This window comes from Heliconius melpomene, chromosome 11 (genome assembly GCF_056956725.1).
Source record: "Heliconius melpomene rosina isolate 202511_hmr_F chromosome 11, ASM5695672v1, whole genome shotgun sequence".
Lineage (NCBI taxonomy): Eukaryota > Metazoa > Arthropoda > Insecta > Lepidoptera > Nymphalidae > Heliconius > Heliconius melpomene.
This window is the reverse complement of record NC_140399.1, coordinates 11,306,114-11,329,395: the sequence shown is the minus strand read 5'-3', so window position 1 is coordinate 11,329,395 and position 23,282 is coordinate 11,306,114. Positions and strand designations below refer to the sequence as shown.

The following is a 23,282-nucleotide window of genomic DNA, read 5'->3' as shown; positions in this document are numbered from 1 at the left end:
GTTCTGTAATACAAAATGATAACACAGAACATTTTAAATTAATAAATAAAAATTAACAAATGGAACGTTGTTGGTGGAACGCTGACTGATCTAATAGTTTATCTGTTTTAACTGTTAAATGTCAAATTTGGAAGTTGGAATACCGATAGCGAATATTCAAAATATAGTGCTCATTAGATATTATTTAAAAGGTTTTTATACATAATTATTTAGATATGAGTTTTATATGTGTCCTAGAATAATATAGTTAGAAGACACAAGTAATCTTTTTCATCATGGACATAAACGAAGGTACAGAAATATGCAAACATAACCTATATGTATTTGGCGGTTAAATTATTTAAAAACATATTAATACATTATTATTAAAGATTCTTTAGCTATAAATGTTAATTACAAATTTAATATGATAAAGTTTCAGAATTTGTCAGATTCCAGCTAATATTATATTTCAGTAAAGTCTAAAGTTTTCTTTTTTTTAAAGGCACTACAACTGAAGACTTATGGACTCCGTACAAGGAGCTGGCGGCGGTCGTCGAAAATTATCTTACAAATGAGGGCAGTGGTGCCCCTTACGCAGTGCATACATTTGAATCTGTATTAAGAAAGCATAAACAGACATTTTTATCATTATTAAAAAATCCTGTAAGTGTAGCCTAATTAATTCAGCTTGTCACTAAAGTAGTTATTATCGAACCTTAACTTTATATATTTTTCTTTGAATTTGTATTATTATTTTTTATTTATACATGGAGCACAATTTACTACACTAATGTTACATTGTATACACAAAGGAGATTTATTAAACAATTATAGAATATATGTAAAAAAGACAAACATTAAAAATTCAGCCTTTACCTGTAACTGATTAAATATAAAACATGGCTGAAAATTTATTTATTATTTACAGGCTAAAAATCCAGCAAGCAGAGAAGAAATAAAGAGAGGAATCACTGAAGGAGTAAATTTACCAAGTGTTGGTAGAACATTACTTTCCAAAGAATTAGTGGATGAAGCTATTATTATTTCTGGTAACAGCTTATTTTTTTTTATAGTAGTTTTCTTACATCATGGTAATTACAAATGGACATAGTATTTTATTTTTAACACAAATTTATATTTGTGTTATTTTCATATGTACACTTCTGTCTTGTATATTGTTAGCTTAGAGTGTAAACCTGCTGAATTCATTTTTGTTGTCATGTACTTGAATTTAAGAAAGAATTTATATGAATTATGAGGTGCATAGTAAATGCGAGGATTGTGGGTTTTATTCTCACTCATATTAGGGGAAATAAATATTTTCATTTCCTCACTCTCAAGTCATAGTATTTTCTAAACCACTAAAAGTATTTACATAATTAATTAAGATATCATTAATTTATAATTATTCATATTTATATTGGGTAGAAGGATATGAATCTAGAATTTTAGCTTATATAATGGATCCCAGTAAACAGTCTCTATAAGAATTCATTTTTTCTTGTTTATTTTATATGCATATCCTGAAATTATTTTTATATTAAATTTTATTGTATTACTTTAGATTCTTCTGAACTTATTTTTCTTTTTACATGTTATTTTCAAGTTGTTTTATATAATATTCTTTTACAGATATGTACAATGCAAATGAATATGCCTGCTTAGAATTACTACACACAGCTCAAAGACAAAGTTCTAGAAGACCAGGTTTAGCTAGAGGACTTCTTGCAGTATTACTTTATTATGATGGTAAAAGAGCATTGGTTCAAGCATTAAGAGAACTTTTAATGGCAAGAGATGGTGTGTCCTGGTGAGTTGAGGATTATTGTTTTAGAACATAGAAATAAATATAACCTAATGGTCTGAAATTAATAATAATACATAAAAAATGTTACAATCAGGTCAATTGGGGCCAGAGAAGAAGTTATATCATATGTCTCCCGGTACGTTGGGCAGCTAGTCTCTGATGGGTTGCTGGGTGGAGTCCTAGATTCTCTACACAAGTGTGACCTGGATAACGAACTGGAACTGCTCCGTAGAAACCGTGCTTTACCACCGCATAAACACCACGTGAGATTATTGGCTACGATACACACTACTAGGTAAGTATGGCCCATATTTATAAATCACTCTCAACTCTTGAGATTGTTCTTGAGAGTACCTAAGGATCATTCTCAAAATCGATCTCAGACTTGAGAGCAGTTTATAAATATGGGCCTAAGAATACCATGGCAGTGTTTGTCAATATTTTTTACCAAAAAAAGATATTATCAGTTTGAGGTGTATTTGAGTGTGTTATATTATTGAAACTGGATAATGTTTGAATATTCAAGTCCAAGAGTTATTAGAATCGGTGGCAGCACCTTTAGATGCACTCTTTTATAGATTTGAGATGTGCACTCATTTATAGATTGTGTGAGATCTAGAAGTGCCCTCATCACTTTTTAATAGAAGACACAGTAGTTAACAAGTTCTTTTTTAAACTCTGTTTTAAAAAACAAAATTTTATTTTATTTTTAGAAAATTATTGGCTGGAGTTGTATTTGCTGCGTCTGCTCAGAAGGGTCTGGAAAGGGATATACTGCTACGATTACTAACAGAGGTACACAAATTAAAACCAATTATAATTTTATTTACAAACTTTATGGGATATTAATGAAATGGGTTCAAATTATTTCTATTTTATATAACATTCAGAGAATGTTTGTATACAATTTTTCATTCTTTTGCCTGGCGATAAGCACTATTACTACAACATTTTTACATGTTTAAAATTTGGATATATTTTGTAAATAATTTTTTTAGCAAATGACTTCACCATCAAAAGGTCCTACCGGCGCTTTAGATGAGATATCTCTCGCTTTGCAAATGGCTCTACTTTATGCGCTGGACTTGTCGGTGTTGCATCGGTAAGTTAAATGATTTTTGTACAATGTAAAAGTAAGAAGTAAGATAAGATAAAAGAATAGTCTAAACGCGACTTCTAGTTCAAATTGCACTGTCTTTGCAATTTGAACTAGAAGTTCCTGAGATTAACGCGTTTAAGTAAATAGAATCTACAATTTTATACCATTAGCACAGATACAAGTAATTTTAGTAACTATTTAACATTACAGGCGTGAAGACGGCGAAGAGCTAGCCAAGAAGCTACCACTAATACAGGACGCGGATCTCATATCAGTCCTATTAGACCAGCTATCTCCTCCGTCACAACCAAATCAACAAGAGGAACAAAAACCAAATGGGCTAAGGGCATTATGTCAGTTATCCTTGGGCCTAGCTCTGGCTGCCTTGAAGAGGGCGCCTGTTTCACTGTTGAGACGAGCCGAGCCTAAAACTGAGTTGTTAGATCAGGATGAGATGTTGGTTGATGCCGCGATTGATGGTGGGGTGAGTTGTTTTTTTATTATATGTCTGTTGTATATTAAGTAATATTAATAAATGTAAGGTAGAATGTAAAACATTTGTAATACTGGTTATAAGAAATAAAAGTCAGTCTTGGTCATGAGCTAGTTGTTTTACAACAATGTCTATGTCGAAGATTATGTATACGACTAGGTCAAGAAGACTACCTTGAGGCACACCTGATTTTATTTCATACTAGGGACCCCCTTGCGGCTTCGCCCGCTTTTACTACTGGATTATTCATATAATGTATGTTTGCAAAGCACTTAAGATAATGTGAAAATTAATTAAACCCTAATGCAACCCGCATTTTCGTAGTTTCAATAAGGATTTTCCAATTGTTTTACACAGCAAGGTTTTTTTAGTAGGTACCGTAATTTTAAATCTGTGCTACTAATCTTTTCAAGTACTTATTAAAATATATTTAAATGACTATTTTTAGATAGTTAAATGACTATTTTTAAACGGAAGAAATTATAAACAAAAGCCTACCTACTAATAACTACTACAAAAAATATATCGCGCTGAAATAATACATTCAACTCCAATTATCCAATACGTGCAAACGCATCTAAATCTTCGTTGCTATAAAGGCAGGCGGGTTTTTATTTGCTTGTCCCTGATGAAAAGCAAGCACTACGTGGCTTATTGGAAAATTGGTGGAAAATTAAATAGAATGAATCGGCCGGGAATCGAACCCGGGCCACCCGCGTGGCAGGCGAGCATTCTACCACTGAACCACCGATAAATGTAAGGCAGGCGGGCGCGGCGGACGCATGGGAAGTGGCGAGCCGTTTCGCAGCGAGGATTTTTTGATATTGTAACAACTTCTAAAGTACTTATTAAAATGAAAAACTTTGAAATTTAATTTTTTTTTTTTGAAATTTATATGCTGAGAGTAAGGGATAAGTGAAACTTGAGTAACATACAGCTGATGTGTCAACGGCGGGAGGTGTCAACAATTAAATGCGTTTTTCTCTAAAACTATTCGCAATTTCGAAATTGTGTAAAAAGCAAATTTTATCTTCGTTTAACGTAGAAATTTAATAAAGTATTTTAAAGGATAAGGATTAATACCATTATGGAAAAATATCCCTCACAATAAAAAATATATTGAAATTATTATTTTTAGACAGAAAAATGATCACTACACGTTATCCTTAAAAGATAAAAATATGCTCTCGCGGACTTTTTTGTAGATCTTATTAAGAGGAACAATACTCCAGTACATTTTTTTCATGTAGTACTTACCATTAAAGCAGCGCATGCGCGAAAGTGTCTCAACGGGTAGGACTTTATTCATATTTATCGTATTTATGTTAATTTACATAAGAATGTACAAATAATAAACTATATATAAACCTTCTACGAAAAATACTCGACCTAATGGTGAAAACCGCAACAAAATCCGTTGGGTGGTTTAGAAGAAGAAGAGTTAGAAACAACAGACAGACACGAAAAGCGACTTTGTTTTATAAGATATAGGATATTGTGAACGTAGCTGCCAAGTCTTTATTATACGAAAATAGTATTTTTTATATGAAAATAGTATTTATTATATATACTTATTTTAAATAGTAGTTTAAGTCCTTGTACAAAACTTTATCCAATGCTTTGGCAATGTCTAGAAATATTGCTAAACTGTACTTTTAATTTGTCCACAAATGAGATGATCTCAACTATATTATCCCTGGCCCTTTACATACATTACTTCAAATAGATTTCCTATAAATGGCAGAAGCCTTTCCGGTCAATAAGATGATTTTACCTGTTTCAATATCATTATTATACCCGTCTTCCATTGACGCTCGTCAATGCTCCGTCTTAAAACACGTATTGAATATAGCGACTTTAAGTAGTATACCTTTTTTGGTGTTTTAGAGGTGTATCAGTTGATTTAACCGTATTCTGGGCTTTGGTTGTCCTGTAGTTCTTCAATCGCTTTATAAGGACTTCTTTTGGTGTTATACTTCTTGAGGGTATAAAGGTTTATTGTTGTAATCCATTTCTTTGGTATCTTATTATAATTCAAATTAAATCAGCTTCACGCTGTATCCCGCACACAGCAGGGTAGGCAGAGGGAACCTAGTGTTAAGACCCTCCACTTTTCAGTTCGCCACTTTCTGCCGAAGTCAGGAGTCATTGCGTGTCGAGTGGCTCAACGCTGCGCATTTCCTGGACACCAGAGCGAAGAAACGGAAATACAAACATAAACAAATATTTCTCTTCCTCGAGTGGGATCGAACCCACAACAGTCGCGGTACAGTCACACCCTTGTGCCGCTGCGCCACGACGGCCTCAGTATATATTATTATTATTATTAATATATTTTTTCAGGTATTCGAGTATCTAGACGAAGTTATACTATCAACAGATTTAGTGGCGTCCGAGGAGTATTATCAGCGTCGCATCCATTCACTTATAACGGATTTTATAGTGTTGATGCACTCTAAACTTATGGAGATGCGTGTTAAGTAAGTTGTCAATTTACATTTAAAGTTTTAGTTATTATTTAAGTTCTTCTCTGTAGTTTTAATATTTCTAGTGTGTGTAAAACGAAATAAATAAAGTGTTAGTTATTAGCTTATGTGTAGTTTTTAATTCATTCTGTTAGTTATCAAAACAGAGGGAGATATTTACACAGATATAAATATCTAGCGGACCCGGACGCGGCTACGCCTGCTTGAAATATAAGAATATAATTTCTATAGAAATATAATTTCAATCTAGATAAAATGCTAAAAGTGACTATTATATTTATTTTCATAAGGATGAATATCAAAATGACGCGGTAACGAACGCGGTCGCGTAGCGACGACGGTTGTTATTAACATGGCAAAATAAATTGCATATCAAATTAGAAAGTATTTTAATTTATTAGTACATATATATGTGTAATGTAATATTATATAGCCTATAGCGCTTCTGAAAAATGCAGCTTTCATACAAAACAAAAACAAAGTAAATCGATCCAGTAGATCCAGAGATCTTAGCGTTCAAACAAACAAACAAACAAACAAACAAACAAACAAACTCTTCTGCTTTATTATATTAGTACTAGCGGACCCGGACGCGGCTACGCCTGCTTGAAATATAAGAATATAATTTCTATAGAAATATAATTACAATTCTAGATGAAATGCTAAAAGTGACTATTATATTTATTTTCATAAGGATGAATATCAAAATGACGCGGTAACGAACACGGTCGCGTAGCGACGACGGTTGTTATTAACATGGCAAAATAAATTGCATATCAAATTAGAAAGTATTTTAATTTATTAGTACATATATATGTGTAATGTAATATTATATAGCCTATAGCACTTCTGAAGAATGCAGCTTTCATACAAAACAAAAACAAAGTAAATCGGACCAGTAGATCCAGAGATCTTAGCGTTCAAACAAACAAACAAACTCTTCCGCTTTATTATATTACACAGATATAAATAGATGAAATCTATCAATCCTAAAGGTATTGATATACCATTTATGTATTATATATATTTCATTTTAATATAAATCCATAATTATTACCCACAGGGCGGAAGAAGCAGCTAGAGCAGCACAAATGTATGCAGCGGAAGGACTCGCTCCAGGCCCCTCCCCACAGCGAAGTCGTCTCGAAGCCCTGCTGCGCTGCGTTGAACGTTTGTACGCACAAGATCCGTTACACCTACGCAGGGATTATTGGCTCGCTTGTGATACAACGCAACACTCCTACAGGTATATGCCTTAAGCCTAGACCTTAGTCCAGTTCCTTCCTGGTAGCCTAGTTGCCTCAATGCTTTACTTTGTTGAGCTTATTGCATTGCGACAAGCTCTAGTACAGTCCAGTACAAACAAAAAGAGATTGAACTTGATTGGTTTGTATAATAACATCCCACTAGTATTTTAAATGTAAAATGAAGCTTCGCCTATACATAGCGAAGAATTTACACGACACATGTTTCGAATTTGGAGCCGTCCGTAACGTACTCTTCTGGCACCGAGGCAATGCATGGCGGTGAGTTCCGCCACACGGTGTCTTCAGAATCGGAAAGAGGGGAACGGAAGTAACTTAATGGGAATGGAGTGTCTTAACACTAGGTTCCCTGTTGCGGGATACTGGGTAAAGTTAAAAATAACATGTTTTTTAATTTTTCCTCCAGAGCCGGCGGCCGAGCAGCGACTCTATACAAATTCGTGCGTCTCTCCGGTGAGGTGGTTGTAGCAGCACTACTCCCGGCATATCTCCGCGCGCTCGCAGCTCTAGCCGTTCCAAAGCATACTTGGGCCTTACTGGCGCGAAGGGACGCCTTGTCTGCACATCATTTGCTTACTGCCCTGTCTTTGTATTATAGGTAAGTGTAACTATATAGTAATTGATTAATATAATTGGAGATTTATTTAAAAATTTTATTTGTGGTTCAAATTAAATTTGAAAACAAAACCCTAAGAAAGAAAAGAAAGAAATCTTTATTTAGCACGTCATAACTTTATCATTTACTTTCAGCATGTTATAGTTTTAAAAAGTGGGTAATAAAGCGTGGGTGTTAGTGCTCATGTCCATACTTGTTAATATAAGCTGCTCAATTTCTGTTGGACATGTTGGATTAGCAGTTATTTTTCTTTACAATAGAAACCTTCGTGCCGATCCAGCTCCCTTCTCCGACCATTTACACTCGTCTTCCTTAGGAGCGTCTGCCATAGTGACGCCCGCCGCAAGACCAGGCAGACTATTAGTGAGACAAGAGGAGGTATGCAATAGTTTGATAACCTTGTATGAATCTTTTTAATACTGAATTACTGTTGCTAAATGACAAAATTAATATATAATTTTTTTATTTATTATGTTTATACAATATAATTTTGAATAAAAGTTATAACTTAACTACTTAACTTAACTTCATGCTTTATCCCTAATAAAAGTTATTTATATTTTGTATTAAGATAGTGATGTGTTTTTAAAAGCTTTTCTATTTTTTAACTACACTCTAAATTACGTATTTGATTATAATTTGTAGTCTTATATAATAGGTAGAAGCAATGATAGCCGCTCTGAAACTGATATCAGCGGTCGCCAAAGAAGACGAAGAGGCGTGTGTCAGTATTTGTGAAAATTTACAATGGGATGCGGTCAACTGCATGTTTGGTATGGATTTTTTTGTTTTAATTATTAAATGGTTGTGTCTAAGAAAAGACAATCATGAAAAATATATATTCTAAATATTTTGGTTTTGGTTATTTTAATAAAAATAAATTTGTTCAAGTAAGAATTGAACGTAATTATCACTTCGTTTTAAATGATCAAAAGTCAGACAGTGAAAAATGTCCACAAAGTGGCTTAGTGTATGAACAAATTTATATATTTTTATTATTTTTTTGTACACTTCACTCGTTGTAAGTCAATTATTTAGTTGTAAAACAGAGACGCATCCTGAAGAAATAAATTTAACACTTATTGAAAGCCAAACACTGAACTCTACTCCATGCACTCTGCCTTTAAGAATACTCCATAACGATTAATCATCAATGTAATTTTAAATACCTAACCAGGTCTAATATGCTGTCACGTACCACTCCCACTGAAGGCGGAACTCTGCCTAACGCTAGCAGCACTGGGTGGCACCGCGGCCACAGCGGGGCGCGTTTGGGCGGCTTTGGAGGGAGCGCAGCTGGTCTCCGCTTCGAAGGACAAGCGGGCGTTGAACGCTGAGCTACTAGAGGTAAGGGGTGGGTGGGTCTTTTGTTAAGGCGGGGGGGGGGGGGGGGGGGGATCTAATCCCAATAATTAGTATTAAGACACTCCATTCCCAATAAGACACTACCGTTTCCCACATTGCGCTGAATTTGGGAGGTAATACGTTGGAGTAGCGGAACTGAACGCCGCCCTTTGCTTCGACACCAGAGCCAAGAAATGAAAATAATAGATATTGCATTTCCTCGGCGTTTACTGTCACACGCTTGTGCCCCTGATCCACGAGTACGAGTAAAAATATTTTGTATTAAAATTTAAATAAAGTATAATTATATTTTAAACACAATTTTAAATCAAACAACAAATTCACAGGTAGAATGTCGTATAGAAGAGTATCCTCTATCACGCGCGTTCCTGGTACTACTCGACTCCTTATGCAGTGCGGCGCCACTACCGCGTGCGTTGGGCGCCGGCAATCGACCGCCAGGGCTGGACCCCTATGTGGAACACGCGTTGCAGCGTTTAGCGCTGCCAGCGCCGCATCGGCCGTATGCAAGAAGTGAGGAGAAATGGCAGGTTCGTTTTATTTATTTAATTTGTTTACAGTTGTTATTGTGTGTGACTGTATCGATCGAATGGTTGTATGCAAATTATTTTCGTCACTCTACTTTTGTAATATGGAGTGGGGCATTGAGGTCCGCGTTAGAACGAGCGGGTCTTTGAAGAGAAATCTTATGTATACCACTTTTTTTTCTGGTTTCATTTGACATAGTAATAGTTCCACCAATATTGACGTAATATCTCTAAGATTTGAGAAGTATTCAATATATTTTTAAATGATTTTTATTGTACACTAATTTATAAACCTCTTCGCATCCTGTTATTACTTGTGGTCAATACAATGATTATTTAATTTTCAGATACTTTCGCTAAGTTTCCGTCTGTTCGCTTGCTGGCTGGACCAGTACGAGCCCCTTGCATCGGACTTCCCACCGCCCAACAGAGAGCCAGATTCGAATCCACCACCTGGCTTCAGGCTGTTACTCCAACTTCATACAAAATCAGAATTTTTACGTCTCGTTTTGAATACTTTGGATGAAGCTCATGAGTTGATGAATAAACAAGATGCGCCTGAACAGGTGAGTTTCTTTAATTTTGTTTATTTTTATAGTGTGAAGTAGTATATATTTATATTGGAGGATTTGTAGATATTTTTATTGCAACATAATTTGAACTTACATACTTATTTCTTTAGATATTTCTCATAGGGCCATACTATTCTTTAATATAATTTTAATTATGCCACATATGACGTAAGTTATAAAGACAACTTACAGTAAAGCTTCGATTATCTGGCTCTTCATTATACAGATACCTAATTTATTCATTCAATCTCATGGGATTCCAGTGAGGAGTGAAGAACAATTACTAATATTATTAAATATTGAAAAAATATTATATATATATGAAAAAAATATTATATATACTATGTTTAATTTCATGATTTGAGGCCGTTGTGCGCAGCGGTACAAGGGTGTGACTGTAACGCAACGGTTGTGGGTTCGATCCCCACTCGAGGTAGTGAAATATTTATTTACGTTTTTATTTCCATTTCTTTGCTCTGGTGTCGAGCCACAGCGCGGCGTTGAGTTCTGTCACTCAACACGCAATGCCTCCAGAATTCGGCAGAAAGTGGGGAACGGAGGGTCTTAACACTAGGTTCCCTCTGCCTACCCTGCTGTTGGCGGGATACAGCGTAAAGCTGAAAAAAAATCATGATTTGACGATGATGACCTCTCAGTATCTTACATACATGCGATTATCCAGATTTGAATGATGATGAATTGAATGCTTGAGCACAGCAATTAATTTATTCAAATTCAATTTCAAATAGATTCGTTTTTATTTTTAAATATTTTTATTAGGTGTACGTGCAACAGACTCTAGTGTCTACACTTCAATTATTGGAACGTGCACTCACTCTTGAAAGACCTTTAAACACCGCTGCGGCTGAAGCTGGTCGCGCTGTACTTGTGATTGGACTGTCTAAGCTTATTTTAGGTAAAAATTGTATATTACATTCTTTAACCATAACTTAATGGTCCAAGAGATTTTCAAAATGATATGCAGTGGATAAATTATAAGCTGTTATAAAATAACGAAGTTCTCTCTTCCTCTGCATGTAGTAATTGAAGTAATATTTTATCATTAATGATATATAGTGTTTCAGTTCAACAGCTATACATATTTTCATGGCAAAATAGACAAAGAGAGTCTATTGGATCTACTGAGTTGTTCATATGGCTTAACATTCCGGACGGCAAAACATACATATTAGTCTTCTTAGAGCGAAAAATAAAAATCTTACACCAAGTTGGAGTTGAATCCACAGCCGCCGTGTTTATAGTGAATTGTTTTCCGCTGCAGCTCCCGAAGGTCCGGACAACACGGACCGGCTGGTGACGTGCTGCCGCGTGGTAGAGCACGTGGCGGCGCTGCCGGCGGCGGGCGCGCGTGCTGTGGCGCTCCTGTGTCGTGCCACGCAGGCGCCCTCCTGCGCGCGGCACCTGCTGGCCGCCGTGATGCACACCGCGCACCGTGCTACCGATATCCGGTTAGTGGGGGTTCGAAGTCCATTTTCAATATCGAAGTTGACATGATTTAATGGTCTAATTTTAATTTAATGGTTTAATCTATATCGGTTTCACGCTGTATCCCGCACACAGCAGGGTAGGCAACGGGAACTTTGTGTTAAGTCACACCGTTCCCCACTTTCCGCCTATGTCTGGAGGCATAGGCGCTTTGTACTGTTAGTATATTAGAGCGAGGAAATGAAAATAATTTATTCCACAGTTTATAATCAAATGCAGTGTGTTACTTAGTGTTTTACATTAGCAGTAAGCCACAATTGATCATTCAAATTTAACCTATTATTTGAAAATTAGGGATTTTTATTAATAACTAGCGGACGCGCGCAGCTTCGCTAGCTTATTTAGGGGTGAATTCTAATAAACCACGAAACATGTGTTCAATGAAATATTTTTAAGAGTCTAAATTTCAAATTTTATAAAAATCGATGGCGCTTTAAAGATTTTTCCATACAAACTTTCAACCCCTTATTTGCACCCTTAGGGGGAGAATTCTAGAAAACAATGAAACACGTGTTCAATTAAATACTTTTAAAAATCTAAATTTCAAATTTTATAGAAATCGGTGCCGATTTATTTTTTTTTCCATACAAACTTTCAACCCCTATTTCGTCCCTTTACGATTAAAATTTTTCAAAATCCCTTCTTAGTGGATGTCCAGATTACGAAAGTAAACATCTGTCCAAATTTCATGTTTCTACCATCAGCGGTTACGGCTGTGCGTGCGTCTTACCTCAGTCAGTGAGGACAAGTCCTTTTATATATATAGATAATAATTGAAGATTTTATAATGAGTGTGTTAATGTCTAATATTCATAGCATAAAATATCTGAAAAAAATATTAAAATATTAAAATATTAAGTAAAAAACATTATATTAGATTTACATATACATATTATCTATATATATAAAAGGACTTGTCCTCACTGACTGAGGTAAGACGCACGCACAGCCGTAACCGGTGATGATAGAAACGTGAAATTTGGACAAAAGTTTACTTTCGTAATCTGGACATCCACTAAGAAGGGATTTTGAAAAATTTTAACCCTAAAGGGGTGAAATAGGGGTTCAAAGTTTGTATGCAAAAAAAATTAAATCGGCACCGATTTTTATAAAATTTGAAATTTAGATTTTTAAAAGTATTTAATTGAATACGTGTTTCATCGTTTTCTAGAATTCTCCCCCTAAGGGTGCAAATAAGGGGTGGAAAGTTTGTATAGGTTTTTTTTAAATCGTCACTCGTAAAATTTGAAATTCAGACTCTTAAACGTATATAATTAAACACATGTTTCATGGTTTTCTAGAATTCACCCCATAAGGGTGTAAATAAGGGGTTGAAAGTTTGTATGGGAAAATTCTTAAATCACCACCGATTTTTATAAAATTTCAAATTTAGACTCTTAAAAATATTTCATTGAACACATGTTTCATGGGTTATTTCATTTCATGGAATTCACCCTTAAATACGCATGCGAAGCTGCGCGCGTCCGCTAGTATTATATATATTAGCTTAATTGCATTTAAATCAAAACTCTTGATTTAAATGCAATCACTTGATATATTTCAAATTATAAATTATAATATATTGATTATTTATATAACAGCCACTGTTTCGTCGAGTGTTTGGAAGCTGAGGAATGGTCCAGCAACACAGCATCAAGTGAGGCAGCCGTGGACCACATGAGGTCAGCCAAAGAAGGGGTTATAGTACTGTTATTACAGTTATTACCAACAGCTCCAAATTCGTTGGCACATTTCCTCCTAGGATATAATTTAAGTGATGACGTAAGTTGTTTTTTTAAATAGTTTTATGTAGTTTTTTTTGTTTTTGTCTGCTTAGAGATGTAGAGCTTGTGGGCGGCTGTTATCATTTACCATCAGGTTACCTGTACACTCGTTTGCCTTGTCATTTTTTAACAAAGATATATGAAAGGATTAAACTTTATGTTTATTAAATATAGATCGAATTGACAGAAAAATATTTAGTAGTTGTTGTTACAACACCCGTGATGTCGGCATATATTTTATTTATAATAATCATATTCATATGAGGGAAGTTGTCCTGACACAACAGCACAGCGTCTGGCTGACGGCTGTGGGTTCAATTCCCACGCGGAGGCATGAATTATTTAATTTAATATTTTCATTCTTCCCATATACCTTCTGAAATGCGAATAACAATACAGCGCCGAATAACGACACTACGTGAAAAATGCTTATGATGAATATGAAAATAATGTACTATAAATAGGCTTATTATATAAATAAACATATTCTTGGTATCAGATATCACGCAGCGTGCTACAAGAGCCGGGCAGTGCGGGAGCGCCGAGGACCTGTTTTCACTCTATACTGGATATACTCGAAGCTTATATAGCTCCTGGAAACCCTCAAAAGTGTGTATTATGACTTTTTATTACTATAATTATTGAACTAAATTGCAGTCAAAAGTAGCTTTATAGAAAATTAGCTGGTATAGAAGGCTGTAATAATATAGAATTATAGTCATCATCATATAATGTGGTATTGCCAGGGAAGCATCAACCCTGGTAGAGAGCTGCTACCGCCTCGTGTACTGGGTGTGCGCGCGCCCCGCCACCGCGCCGCCCGCCCTGCGACTGTTGCGGGCACGGGATTACTTCTTAGCGAGGCACGCCAAAGCTGTTGTTAATTTGGAGGTATTATACGTTTTGTTTTCAATAATATTGTTTTAGATGTATTTTTAATTTTCAATATTAGATTTTTTGTCAAACGTTCCAGATTTTTGATAATAAAATTAATAATACATAAATGTCTGAAATAAAGAGGCCATCGTGATGCGTTGGGATACACACATCCCCACTCTAAGGTATAAATGATTTTAATTTCTATATGTTTAGATATAAACTATATATAACGAAAAAATTATATATAACAAATATTTTATACTAACGGCCCCCCCGCGGCCTCGCCTGTTTGAACTACATGATTATTCATTTAATAAACAGAATTGACTTACTCGTTCAAAAACAGCCTTAAATGTTAAATTATTGATTTGGGTAAGGATTTATAATATTCTTTGTAAAATAACTGTAATGGTTGCATATTACAAAAAATTCCCGTATCGAACCAAATAAACAAATATCGAAATCGAATCCAAAATTATTAATCGATATCTAATCGAAAATAACTGAGAACCTCCTCCTTGTTTTGAAAGTCAGTTTAAAATAAAAAATAATAAAGATTAAGTACAAACAAATAGAGATTTATTATAAGTATAGATATGGATTGCTATATATTTCCAGGCAAACTCATGCCTCGAGTTCATTCAAATGACTATAACTTTTTTTAATGAACCTATTTTGATTAAACAAATTTTAGATATTAAACTGGGTTAAAACAAAGAGATTGGTGAAAGTTTTACGTAAATCGGTTCAATACTTTCAGAGATTAGCGTGATCATACATACAGACACATAGACTGACAGACAGACAGACAAGAAATTTTAAGTGCCATAATGTATAAAGTTTTTAAGTGCCCCTCTATCCATTTCAGTCAAAAATACAAAGTGTACAGACAAAATATGTTTACTGTTTTATTATCTATAGAGATAACGTTTTTTTTTCCAGAGTGCATCACCAGCAACAATCTCGTCTCGGTCATGGGCGTTGCGCGCGTGTGCGTGCGAGGCGGGCGCGGCGGGCGCAGGCCGGCACCGCGCGGCGTTGAGCGCCGTGCTCGCGGCGTTGACGCGCACCGACCACCACGGGGCTCAGGTACGGGCATTTATCAGTTCATTGATTTAAGAACACTTGAAAACTAGAAAATATATTGAGAATAATATTTTCATATTTGTAATAATGCTCAATAATAAAAGAAGCAGCGCCACAATTTTTGGCCGTAAACGCGACGCTCGTGAATTCAATTGTCATTTTGAATTATTTTCATTTGCTTGGTGAACAGAAACTAACCATGGAGTTCCCTATCTGCGACATATAGGATAACGTGAGGCAGAAAATAAATACACAATTTTATTATTTTTCCATCACAGGAATGGGAGTGGTGTGTGGTGCGTCGAGCACTGGAGTCACTACCAGTGAGTGTGTCACCAGCACAGGAGCCCCACTGGGAGCTGTTTCACGCACATCAGTTGAGGAAGGCGATCGATGAATGCGACTTGCCTACTGGTAAGGATTTTCAGAGTCAGAGCCATGCTTTATCATTACTTGTGTTCTTCACTTTTCATGAGTTCATATTGTGCGAAACTTAACGCTTTTATCTAGATAATTAATTTCTTTCATAATACCTTGATCTGACTTTTCTGAAGAGGCCCAGAGGGTTTTCGTTTCTTCGTTTTGCTTCAACTGATTAACCTACATTTTTTTGTTAATTCAACACTGTATAATTAATAATACATATTAATACACAGGCTTGGGAGGTAAACGTATAAGTGTATCGCGAGTCCATGCTTTACTTGCGCGTGAAATGGCGTCGCTACGAGCGTCGGCGCCGCAAAGGGGACTCGTTGCTATGGAGATACAGAAAGTATGTATTTATTTGTTTTTATATATAGTTAAAGAGATATCATGTTAAGTTTGAATTGCTCTTTTTTCTGACTTCCGTAAGGAGGAAGTTATTAATTCGACTTTATTTTTTTTATGTTTGTTACCTTTTGACTGGGTGAACCGATTATGATTATTTTTTTTTAATATATGAAGTACATTTTTGACAATTATCCATGAGAAAATCACATAAGTCTTAAATTTGCATTAAGTATGTGTGCGACAAATGGACGAATGGCAGAATTCAACGCGATTGTTACCAGAGCAAGGAAATAACCACCAAGGAACCATTCAACGCTGTGTCGCTGCGCTATGACGGCCTCGCTAATACGATTCCTTTATTATTTTTTGCAGACTTGTAAATTATCTAAATGATTTACTTATTTAATTCCACCAGGTCCTAGACTACGTGACAGAAGTGAACAAACAACGGAACCTCGCGGCCACGCTCACTCATTACTACGACTCATGGCGTCAACTCACCGAAATAATATTCTGTGTTGCTCCCCAAGACATCCTGAATTTGGAAGCAAGGAAGAACCTACTCCTTAATATCCTACAGGATTTATTAAATAAAATACCACTAGCCGAAGTCCTCCCCCAGATAGGAAATTTAGCTTCGGGAACTGTTTTACTGTTGCTAGTCTACTTAAGACATTGTTTCATATTACAAAAAAGAGAATCGTCGTTGAAAACGGCAGAATTCGAAACGAGCTTCTTTGGACCGTCGAATCAGATAATGCAAACTAAATCCTTGACTCTTAAGTTTATTTTACATAAAATTTTAAGTTGGATCTTGGTTTCGGGTGCGTCAACTCAAAAAGTTAGAGTCAATTTGTACGGCGCGTTGTTGAATTTCCTAAATATAGTTAATTTGAAATCCAGTCCTGCTGAACCGGATGAGGAAGCCAATTCGAATTATGTCAGTCGACTCGATAGTTCTAAAGTGAAACTTAGAGAAGAATCGAGTCTGAAATCGATGGCTATCGATGTTATTAACGGCTTTGGAGAGAATTTATGTTCGATAGTTTGCAGTGATTGTATCGGTGGCGGCCATGATGTATGCAGAATGGTTGCCCTTTCGTGTTTGGATACGTTGATTGAAATAAATCCGGGCACGGATTGGTTGAATACGTTGATCAATCAGGGGTACTTGAGAAGCTTGATTGATAGTTTGTTGCAAGATGACGAAGGATTGAAAGAGGTATTTTTTATACTTTAATAGAATGTTTAGTAAAATTTCACTGTAATCTGTGAGAAAGTTTTCCGACTATATTTTGGATAATATGTGATTTGCCGGTAATAGCTTTATGTTCATTTGACCCCAAAAGTGTTTGCAAAAGTCTATTTGCATAAACAATGTTTTGAATTCGAATTTGAACATTGTGGTTAATTTTCAAAAGTAGACAAAATTTTTTGGTAATTCAAATATGTTAATAAATAATTTTATATTTAAATATAGTTATAATAATTGCCATACCCAAAAAACTTATTTAATTTAGAATACTGTCAACAATATTAAAAACATTTTATTTCAGGCATTAGAAGCAAATCCCAAATCGCTTCGAGTGCTCTACGTATACGAATCCAAGATGGCGCTCCTAATCAAGTTAGCCGGTATCCGAGTGGGGGCGGAGACGATACTGGCACAGGGTGCTCTTGCAAGCTTAGCGGCGGTGCGAGCCCTGGACAGACACCCAGACGTGCATACACATGTTGGAAATGGTATTGGGCATGGACATGGGATGAGCGAAACGGATTTTGTGCCCACTGTTGCTAATAGGTAAACCACGTTTATTATTTAAACAAATTAAAAAGTATTAGTTTTTAGACAAGTTGTGGCACTGGAGTTTAAACGTGCGACTGATATTACAGGTTGTGGGTTCGATTTACACTTGAGGAAATGAAAATGTTAAGTTTCTTGTAGTCTGCCGATAGCAAGGTAAAGCACGGCGTTGCCTTTCGATACTCAACGTTATAAAAAACTTAAGATAAAATATAGATATTCATTGAAATAAATTCTATTTTGCGTCAGGTTCCGTCAGATCCTAGTACCGGCGCTGGCGCTGTGCGACGCACTGCTGAGCACGCTGGGCGCGCACAACCACAGCGCGGTGCTGCACGTCGCGCACGTGCTGCTCGCGCACCTCGAGTGCGTGGACACTGTGCTTAGGTATGTCTGTGGAGGTGTTTTTTTGTTTTTTATACAACAGTACAATCGACAGTTAGGCCTTATGAAGTTTTGAGCATTGTTCTCTTGGAAAAAGTCTGTACAGCCATTTTCAAATAAGTTCAGGCCGGCCACGACTTGTAACTGCACTGTAAGTTTATTTTTTATATTGTTTTACTGCTCGAGGTCATAGATATTGGACTTAGGTATGTCAGGGATGAGTGAGTAGATTTCATTTTAAGCTTTTTTTACCTTCACTATTTTTTTCGGCGTTGAGTTTTACTGCTCAACACACAATGCCTACAGAATTCGTTGGAAAGTGGAGAACGCAAATGTATTTATGGGAACAGTGTGTTTTAACACTTAAATTCCCAAGTTCCATCTGCATATCCTGCTATGTGTGGGAACCTGTGTGAAGCTGAATACAATTTTTTTTTCCTGAGTGCACAATGTACTGTAGTTCAAAAAGCCTAACTTTAGGGCGGTCACGACTCGCTGACCTACTATGTAATATGTTCTAATTTATCTTAATTCTATTCCTAGAGCGGCACACCCAAGTTCACCAGCCGGTCTACTCCTCGAACTAGAAGCACTAACATCAGTTATATCACGTACATCGAGTCCAGAAGTCTACGACGCCAGAGCCAGTGCCCTGCAGTCAGGAGCCGCTGGTCTACATCGTATACAGTTCCTCATGCTGGCCTTGCTTCCAAGGTTTAGAGTGCCACCCGAAGTGAATGAAGAGTGTAGTGACTCTCCTGATTCACCAGATAGAGCGCTTATATTGTATTATAAGGTAGGGTTATTTGGTCTGTATATTATTCTAATAATTTCTTGGTCAGTTATAAAGTCCTGGTACCTGGTAGATTAGCTTACTTATCTTAGTTCTATGAAGGGAAACTAAATATTTTTTAAAGAATGAAGATTGAGGCCAGTCGTGTAACTGTGGACGCGACAGTTTGTCCTGTAGGTGTAGTAGTAGTGCATTAATTGCCGCAAATATGTCGTTTTGCTAGGGCGTTGTTTTAAAATCATTTCCATATTTTATTAATCACAATTTACTCATCCCGATTCTTGTGAAATATGTTATGGTTTTTTTTTTAATTCTGTGCGTTTTAGGCTGTTGTTGTGTTGTTTTGTATAAAAACCGCTCTCTTTGTCAACAGAAGCAGGTTTAAGCGATAGTAGACACAAACAAATATAATTAATGTTTGATTATTTTATTTTTTAGATTGTATGGAACTTACTGCTATTCGCTCGTAATACACTAAGTGATGGTAGTTTAAACAACGACGCCGCGCTAGCAGAGGGCGCTAGGGCGGCGGGCGGGGCTTCGCCTGCCTTGTTAGCAGCTTTACTTAGAAAACGAACACAACATGCGAAGTTATTGGACACTGTGCACCATCAGTTGCATAGTGTCCCGAGTATGACTTTAGCTGGTTAGTGATGTATTAGTTTATTTTTTTTTTCAGTTATAGTTACCGAGGTGTAGATATGTTAGTTGCGTGAATGGAAGTCTTTCTATCTTTTTTTTTTTAATTTATAATATTATTAATTAAATATAATTCTTAAACTCTAAATTATATTGGTCCAGTAAAATTTACACAATACACTGAAAAACAATATAATAGAAGGAGGGTGCCATCTTTCTAATAGATTTAAAGACATTTGAGAAAGAAGAAGAAAATTTAATCCTTAGCAATAAGCAGCATTTTTTGAAAAGTATTTATGAATATAGTTGTGTTCACATAAGACTTCACATAAAAAAGACAGTATCCAGAATTTGGGATAAAGCGTAAAACGGATTTATATATATATATATATATATATATATATATATATTATATATATATGACAATTTCTTTCGATTTTCCTTCCCACTAGACATGAAGAAGCTCCTAGGCGAGGACTCCACCCCCCCGTCCCCTGTCGAAGCGCGAGCCGCAGTACTAGCACAACTCCGCGCCCGCGCCCTCTCGCGGCGTTCAGCGCTACAGTGCTGCACGCACGCGGCGCACGCAACACTGCAGCTGCTCGCGGTGCACACGAGGCGACTGCGTACTGCCGCGTTGAGGGGCTTGGATGATGATGGTTAGTTTTTTTTTGTTGTTTGTTTGGGTTTTGAATTATTTTTAATTTTGTATAATGTCGTTTAATAATGAGTAATGATTGTTTTATACTTAATTAATTTTGATGAAAATTTAATATATTTATGAGATGAGAATTACACACGTAATCATTTAGAAATTGTGTCGACACAGTGCAAATAAACAGATTTTTTTTCATTCAACTCTTTTTTAGACATAACCATGTTTTATTTTACACGTAAGAAGATTTATATCGAAATTTGATAAGATTTCGTTGCATTTTATGCACATAGCAAGTAACTTTTGCGTAATTTTCTTTCAGCGATAAACAGAACAATGGCGGTAAACGCCGCGGCAGGTGAGGAATTGGCGGGGTTGCGCAAGGAACTAGTGGCGTTGTTTAATGAGAGATTCATAGATGACCTTATGGAAACTACTAAAGTAAATTTTTGTTTTTTTTTATTATTACTTAACAAAATTATACGATAAATTGTGTCCTGATTGTGGAGTTCTAGGTTCAATTCCCTTAAGTCGGAAAGATTTGTTTTAATTTCCCTTTATTTCTCTCTTTTGGTCAGAAAAAAAATGCAGCGTTGATGATCTCGAAGAATAAACAGTGCCTGGGGAAAAGAGCGTTTTAACACTAGGTTTCCGCAGGAACGCGAAATGTAGCGTAAAATAAAAAAATATCAATTTTGTTTTAGAACCAACCGGAAATGCAACGCGGTTTCCTCGAAGTCCTCGTCAAAGACATCAAGACCATGATCCAGTTCTCACCGTAACGCATTTACAGACTAGCTTATATTAACTGTTATTTGTAATTAGTATGCATTTTTTGTAATAACTTTAATAACTAAATAAATATTTTTTGTAATGTTTTTGTGTTTTATTATGTTTCTTTGTGTTAGCAAAGTAACTAATCTGATATTAATATATAGAGGCCAGTCGTGGCGCAGGCCCACAAGTGTGTGTAAACGCGTCAGGTTGTGGGTTCGATTTCCACTGGAGGAAATGAAATATTTCCTCGCCACTCAGAATCGCTCGACTCGCGTTCAGAATTTGGCGAAAAGTAGAGAGCGAAATGTCTGATCAGTAGGCTCTTTCTACCCCGCAATATGCGGGTACCAGTGCGAAGCTGAAAATCAAACCGGTCAAATGCGAGTCGGACTCGCATACAGAGGGTCCCAACGAAATTCTAGGCTGTATGTCAATGAGTAGTACAATATGAAGCTACGCACTCATTTTGTATGAAATGAACTATAATTATATGTTTGCAATGATTTTTTTTTGTAAAATACCTAATTTATTTAACTTTTCTGTAAGTAGAAAGACGAGAAAAGTAAAAAAATAGATATTTTATAGAAAAAAAAAATCATTACAAACAAATAATAATTATAGTTTATTTTAAAAGTGTGACTGTATACTGTAAAGGTTGTGGGTTCGATCCCCATCCCCATCGGGTTTTTTTATATACGAGTAAATTGAACCATTCATTTTTACCAATTAAAATTAATATATAGAAACGTCTTTAATCTTTTTTACACATATTTTTCTCTTTGTATATTTACAATTTATAGCTTCGTTAGAAAACTTCTACTTAAAAACAAACAATGTCTACGACCGAGCTGTAGATAATTCTGCAGTAAATTGAAAATCGCTGTCATTTGATTGGATAGGATGGAAGATCAAAATAAATTGAATTCCACAGAACGAGTTTCCAGGTGTATAGTCTCTTACACAATGAATACCGAGATAGCATATCTAAAAAGCTTTTACTAGGTACTGACTAATACAAAGTAAAGTAGCTTTTGTCTCCATTATTCCAGTTTACAAAAGAAAATCGTGGTTGGAAAATGGAAAAATCAAAGTAACGGTAGCAGAGGCCTATTGCCTCTGTGTAATATGTTAGATAGCTACTGCGGGATACTGATGTGGAGAAGTTCTTTAGAAAAGTCTGATGTGAGCTTCGAGCTTTGTGCTACGATCCGTTAATTACTATTATTTCATTATAAACCTCGATATAATAACAATGAAAATGTTAAATTTCAATAGATTTAACATTAGCGATTGACACATTTTTATTATTATTGTACACATTTATATGAATACATAAATTACATTTTTTTATTAAACATAAAGAACTTTTTTTAAAATATACGATTTTTGCATTTCGTTGCTATATCGTACTATTTTCATACATTACATTATACGTACATTTGCGGAACTGAACATCGCATTTTGTATTTATAGTAGAGCAACAAAATAACAATAATTCATGTAAATTATTATTTATTTATGCAAATAAATATATCAAAGAGTCTGTCGGTGCCCAGGAATATAATGAGGCTACTGTAAATGCTACGACTACGAATGTACTGCTACTATACAGTGTCGTAAAAAAATATCATCATTGTTATATAACTATAATATAAATTAGTCTTTTTGTGTCCGTCTAACCATAAAACAAATATGAAGCTAATTTCTCTTTGGCTAAGCTAATAGGCGAAGCTAAAACAAATAAGCTATTGCTTAAACAAAAACTCCTAAGTCACTATTTAAGGAATTATTTTTTAAAATTTATTTGCCAATTTCATTTATCTTTAATATTAAACGACTTTTGCAAAAGGAGAAGGTTATTAATTCGACTGAACTCCCATTGTGCTCCCATTCTAATTTAGTCCATTTCTGATAATGGTCTCCATGAGAAGACCATAATTATCAAGTCTTAAATTTATATTACGAATAACCCAATATAACGCCAACCGATTT

At 35.5% G+C, this 23,282-nt stretch overlaps 1 protein-coding gene across 1 annotated transcript; it reads left to right on the top strand.

Annotated features, from left to right (window-relative positions):
* Positions 1-104: 104 nt before the first annotated feature.
* Nup205 (nuclear pore complex protein Nup205) lies at positions 105-21,389 on the top strand. Its single transcript, XM_085192766.1, has 32 exons — positions 105-291; positions 485-645; positions 911-1,031; positions 1,615-1,792; positions 1,884-2,084; positions 2,503-2,584; positions 2,788-2,891; positions 3,099-3,372; positions 5,725-5,861; positions 6,931-7,113; positions 7,539-7,730; positions 8,009-8,126; positions 8,407-8,521; positions 8,926-9,095; positions 9,440-9,643; positions 9,988-10,206; positions 10,993-11,128; positions 11,495-11,681; positions 13,320-13,500; positions 14,002-14,111; positions 14,249-14,393; positions 15,324-15,470; positions 15,746-15,881; positions 16,124-16,239; positions 16,654-17,460; positions 17,795-18,039; positions 18,292-18,429; positions 18,970-19,222; positions 19,658-19,865; positions 20,311-20,517; positions 20,836-20,954; positions 21,218-21,389. The coding sequence occupies exons 1-32, from the start codon at positions 276-278 to the stop codon at positions 21,293-21,295; spliced, it is 5,688 nt and encodes a 1,895-aa protein (XP_085048892.1). The 5' UTR covers positions 105-275; the 3' UTR covers positions 21,296-21,389.
* The last annotated feature ends 1,893 nt before the right edge of the window (positions 21,390-23,282 follow it).